This window comes from Amblyomma americanum, chromosome 1 (assembly GCF_052857255.1).
Source record: "Amblyomma americanum isolate KBUSLIRL-KWMA chromosome 1, ASM5285725v1, whole genome shotgun sequence".
NCBI classification, from domain to species: Eukaryota; Metazoa; Arthropoda; class Arachnida; order Ixodida; family Ixodidae; genus Amblyomma; species Amblyomma americanum.
The window spans coordinates 98,559,311-98,565,310 of NC_135497.1; the positions used below are offsets into that span (position 1 = coordinate 98,559,311).

The window sequence follows — 6,000 nt, forward strand, 5'->3', positions numbered from 1 at the left end:
CAAGACATCCAAGGTGTTATTTTTGTACAAAAAAGTGATAATGCTGACTTATGCATGACAATGGCTGTGCTGCACTCAATGATACAGTTTTCAATGTGAAAACCACTATACAAAAAAAAAGCCGAAGAGAAATTCCAAACAAATAAGGGCATGGGCTGCCTTGAGAATGCTGTTTTCACAAACGACAAAACTACTGCAACAGTTTCTGTGATCTTTCTAAATCTCATGAGTACAACAGCACCCTTTATACGCACGCCTCTTTTTGCGAGACAGCCATATTACAGCTTTAATTCTTTTGCTATCAAAGGATCTGTATGAAAGCAGCTACAGGGTGCCCCAGCAACGAAAAGATAGAAACAAGTTAGATCAAATCCTGGAAAAGTGACATTTGTAGCACTGATTTTACTACACAAGCGGTTCCCTTTTCTCAAGCCAGTTTCTTCTCTACTATGTCATTTAAATACCTTACTCCCACAACCAATATTAAACATCTCTGGATTACTAGACACCCATGAAGGCGTCCCTCAAGGTAAAATGATTTCACTGCAGCAAACGGCAAATTTTAACGCATACAAGAAAAACCACTTTAGATGGGAATTATTTTTTCTTAAAAAAATACCTGAAATACATTATTAAAAACATTACATAGAGACATAGAAGAGAAATCAATGTGTTTCAGCCACCAAGCTTAATTATCATGGAGTGAAAACGGTACTCTACAGAAGGCTAATCTGAGTGAATGCCAGCTTGGAAAACTAGGTGCAGAACTGCGTCCAATCCTCTTTAAATTTCAGTGCAGCAACTCAGGCTACGACAGCATTAATATATCTCTTTTCAAGCCATTAAACACATTTTATAACACACATTTCAACTATCAAATTTGTGGTGCTCATGCTAAGTGCCAAGTAATGGTAATATTTAAGTGTCACTTTAGTCGTGAATAACAGCACAGTCCCATGAAATCTACACGGTGGTCCCTAGCTTCATAGCGAAATTAACGTTCCTTGAGTTATTCTACTCAAACCATTTTCCATTAACAAAAAAAAAATTGTCTTCTACAACACAGAAAGCTTTGGCTGCATCAGTTTCTAAACTGTACATAAAAATGACCAGAAAAATGTGAAGAAGGCTCATCAGTAAATGCTTCAAATCTCATATTTCTCAGAATAGCAATGGGAAAGAAATATTCAATATGTTACAAGCGAAACATTACTTAATTTCACGGCTAATCTACACAGCCCTGATTTCACATTAAATTTACAATGAGCATTTCACAATGCTTGCCCTGTTAACCTTCCAAGTATAATTGCCTGACCGGCCTCCTTCAAGAACACGGAAGGAGATGTAACAAAAGTATCCTGCCACACACAATGACAAGCACCATCTATTTGGACAGCCCAACCCATCGCACACAGCCCGTCTTTTAATAGACCAGCAACCTTCTGCTCAGGGTGTTTCCGCTATGAACGCCATAGACATTTTGCCACTGCCATCTATTTTGAGCAATATCCTCGGGAGAAGCAAGGAGGGTAAAGAGACGCACTAGCATGGAAACAAACAAGGACGTTTGAATGCACTCCATTTTCAAGGGATTACATTTACTCCCCTAGTCGCTCTTACAAAAAGCGTAAACAAGGTGACAGTATTTTTACATAAAAGAAAAAAATGGAGTCTTCGGCAAGCAATAACTGAGATAATTGTATCAAAAATGCTGCCCCATGACGCTGATGCACCATGAAGTAACACCATTGTATTTTTTTACAGGAGCAACCTACAGTCCTTACTCCTTACAGCTTTTACAGAAAAAATAAAAATAAAAAAGAAACCCACTGAACACCCATGCCAACAAAAATATGCAGGTTACAACAAGTAAAGCTAAAACCTGCCATGTTGGCCGCATAACTTTTAATTAAGATGCTCAAGGAATGGAAGCTTGAGCTCGAAAGGTGACATCTGGAATGATGGAGCATTTCTTATTATTATGACGCGATTATGACCGCCGTGAACTGAATCAAACAAGCAGAGAGCCAGCCTCTTAAGGATGCTGGCAATCTATCAAAGCGACCACTCCTGGACTTCCCAGATGAATTAGAATGCAAGCAGCAAGGAAATAACTTGCCAGGTCCCAGCATTCTCCATAAAGCACATATGAACTAACAAGGCTCATGATGAAGAGCCTGCATGATCAAGACTGAAAATCAGTGGTAGTAAAACTTTCCCTCTTTCACTAAAGCTCATTAGATGGAGATGTCTTAAGTGACCCTCAACAAGCATGATATATTTTGATGCTAGCTGGCTATCCCAGCTAGTGATAGCTTCCGAAAACAGCTCCAAGTATTACCTCAAATAATGACAGGTCCTAAGTAAGCACCCTGCCAGAATGAGCGAATTCATAACACAAGCAGCCTGATGAAGTGACGATACCTTTTGTGACAACTTTTTCATCACATTCTTTGTAAACCATCTTACTTAGTAGAAAGGTGCACCCAATCACAGCCCTTAGTGTGCAGGTAGTTAGTTTCCCTGAGCATCATGAAAATTGTCAAATTCATCATCATCCTATGGTCTCCACCAATACAATTTTGAATTTATGTAGAGAGGTCTACGAGGAGACAGTGCGCAGAATCTGAGCAGAGAAAATGATGCAGGCCAACTGTATGGCTATACTTACATTTTGCACTTTAACAGGTGTGAGGAATGAAATTATCTACCTTGCTCAAAATGAATATGATAACTAAAGCAGCACTCAAGTGATACTCAATGGACTAACTGTTTGTGGACCTCTTAAGCAGTAAAAAAAAAAATTGAGTTTTCTCAAAGCCTGGATTTGAAAGGTGCGAGGCAGTGGTCACAGACGCAAGTGCAGACTTCCAATTCTAAGCTGCATACCTAGGCAATGAGAAAATTCAGTTTTTTTTTTTTTTTTCAGCTTTAGTTGTGCACAAAAAAATATTGTAGACAGCAGATGCCCAAACAGTATGCACGCTGAAGAGCATACTTCAGAGGAAGAGCTACATGCTCAGCACTGTAGCTGCTTCACACGAACCTGGACGCCTGAAAGTAGAAAAACTTGTCTTCGCACTATTACGTCCTACAGTGAAGGATATGAAGTCAATTGAATATATTATCCTGGCAAAAAATATACATTTACTATGTGAAATTAACGACCAGAAAGGAGTAACTAACCGAAATAACTATGCTTCACACTAGAACTTAGCTTCGGCATGAGAAAATACTACCACACGCTCGAACTCTTGACCATTATTACGGACATCGGGTGCCATCCGAATGCCTCAGCTACTTATGCATTGCTAGCAAGGACAGGGTTGATCAATTCTGCAGGCGTACGAAACCTGCAGCACGGGAGAAGGCCACAGCTGAACATTTAAACCACCCCGACAGCTCAAAAGACAGACAGGTTCTTCAAGGTCGGCAGCTAATTGGGAGAGAGACGAACGAGACTGCACTGGCACAAGAAAGCGGCCGCAACATAAACTATGACAAGCCACGGTTACACTACAGAAAGAACCCATCGATCGAGCCTAGTACTTAAGCTCAAACATATGCGTTTGAAGTGCAACATTTTAGCAAGAAACATGCCCTTTGTCAGCTAAGGCATGGCCCCTGCTCAAACGTAGCACACCTAAACGTACGGTATACCACTAAAACTCCGCTGCACTAACCAAACAGGGATTCCCGAGCCTTTTCGATTGAGCCACCGTGCTCCCTACGCCCAAGTGCTTTCTTATCCTATCGTTGACCTCAATATTCGAGAAATTCAAGGTGCTAGCAGCGATGAGCACGTACACCACTCGACGTGGTCAAAAGGTCAAGCATGATACTTTATCGTTCGTGGCGTAGTAAACGTCGTCTTTGAGGGCAATCAATCTCCGATAACTCCATGAAGATAATGAAGTTGCACGATCTTAATGTTTCACCTGCACGCCGTGCCAGCGACCACTTTTGGTTGATCGACCAACCATTTGGAGCTCAAAAAAAAACCTCATACAGGAAGTTTCTGAACCCCAAATGGCTTTAGATGACCGGCCTTCGCCAAGAACGTTAATGTTCACGCGACCGAGAACAGCTTCCTGCACGGCCACAAGAGCGTTCTCCGCTCAAGACGCTGGATCAACGAGGACTGCGCACGCCAGCAAGAGAAAGCAGGCCGCAGCCGACCCAGCTCGCCAGAAAGTATCGTGGCCATTTTCGAGGGGTCACCCACCTCTCGTCCTGAGCTTCCACAAACTCGCTCTTGTCGCTATCCTTTTGCACAGGAATCATTTTCGCATAGGGCACATCCTTTTTGGCCAGTTTGGACAGGGCAGCATCCATCGTCGGTTCCGATCGTCCAAGCCAGGAACGAAGGCGAACACAAGCCAGCCAGACTGAATCAAGCACGTGGAGCGCAACTTAGTTTTCTTCGCCGAATGCGATCGCACCTCCAGCGAAATGCAGCTAGTCACGGCGGAGCTCAGCTCTCCGAACTGAACAGAGACAATGCCGTCCGCCAACAAACTTGGCTGCGGCGCACGCTGAGAAAAGGACGGCCTCCGTTTCACTCGACGCCAGTGGCTACTCACACTTCCTGAAAATCCGGTTTTCAAAGAGTCACCTCCCACCGCGATGACAGCTCACCTAGGCCTGGAACTACGCGGCCAGCTAGCCAGCGCCTGCGTCTATGCGCGTAAACGCAGAGCGTAACCGGCGCTGGACGCCGTTGTCGCCGGGATCGTGGGGAAGGAGTGCGGCGCTCCGCGCGGGCGGACTCGGCGGCACGTCCGAGAACGAACGACTTACCTGGAGGGCACGGCAGATGGGAAATCACAACGTGCAGATCACTCGCAATGCAGGCAGGCACCTCGCTAGCTCCGCGTTCACCTTGTGTTATGCTGCTCTGACGCCTTTGTGCTTTCTTTAAAGGGCGGGGTTCCTCCTCGCACGCTATTGGCTGCGCTCAGTCACGTGGCACAACAAACGGAGACACCACGTGCGCGTTTCTCCCGCACACGTACATCGGCGCCCGCCTAAAAATAAAAGAACCGCCGCCGCCTCCTCTCCGACCGTCTCTTCGTGCTCCTCATGCATGACCGCCTCTCTCTCCGTGTACGAGTCCAAGTAGACTCATCGATTTATGTCGCGGAGGGTACGTGACACGGAAAGCGGGCCTCCGAACAGACTCGGGGCCAAGAGAGTAGCTTAATGCGCAACGCCCATTATGGCGCACAACTTCCACTGGCCGTTTACGTTTCAAATCGGTCGCAATGGTGGGTGACGCAATGAAAAACGCGACCTAGCTTGTAAAAGATCACACAGCGGCGCGGCGAAAGTTGCGAAGCGCGCGTCGTTGTCGCGCGCTTAGCAGAGCGCGGCTAGGCCAGTGCGTATCGATTTGTCTGGCTCTGTTCGGCAGCGCCAGCGAAAATTGCGGCCATACGAAAAGAACTCGAGGGCCGTTGTTAGGCACGAAGTGGACGTGAAAAGGCTAACCGAAGTTCTGACCCTCTCCGCGGGAGCCAATTTTCGCCGAGCGACGATGGCATTGCACTTTATGCCTCGATAGCCCCAACATATTCCCCTGCCCCACTTTGAGAATTTTCCTTCGCGTAAACGACCTCGTTACATCAGCACGTCGAACTTTTCGTTTTCTTCCGAGCACATCGCGGCGATCGCTTCGTCTCAGCATTCTCTTTTGCTGTCTGAACATTTCAGGGCGTTTCCATCTTCTGTACTGCGGGCCAACTGTCGACGCAAAGAAAAGAATGAACTTTTTGGGGGTCACCACAGAAACTGTACAAAGTGGAACGAGGCAGCATCACGCAAATGAGCGGTGCATGCCGTCAGGGTGGTCTTCCTGGGCCACCAGATCAGCGAACCACTCAATGCGACAGCGAGCTGAGCTGGAAGACTCGAGTCGACTCGGCTGCCACCCACCCTCCTCCAGGGTCCCGATTCGCCTGTCACCAACCCATACGCTAGATTTGGGCTGTCAGTCAAATA

At 46.1% G+C, this 6,000-nt stretch overlaps 1 protein-coding gene across 8 annotated transcripts in view; it reads right to left on the bottom strand.

Annotated features, from left to right (window-relative positions):
* The window catches only part of MESK2 (misexpression suppressor of KSR 2), a 22,981-nt gene extending 17,597 nt beyond the window's left edge, over positions 1 to 5,384 (bottom strand). The window contains exon 1 of one of the 8 annotated variants that reach the window (XM_077646316.1): positions 4,226 to 5,384. In XM_077646316.1, the coding sequence (XP_077502442.1) occupies positions 4,226 to 4,335 (110 nt within the window). In that variant the 5' untranslated portion in view covers positions 4,336 to 5,384. The remainder of the gene's footprint in view (positions 1 to 4,225) is intronic. The other 7 variants (XM_077646317.1, XM_077646318.1, XM_077646321.1 and 4 more) reach the window with 7 other exon arrangements.
* Between the last annotated feature and the right edge of the window lie 616 nt (positions 5,385 to 6,000).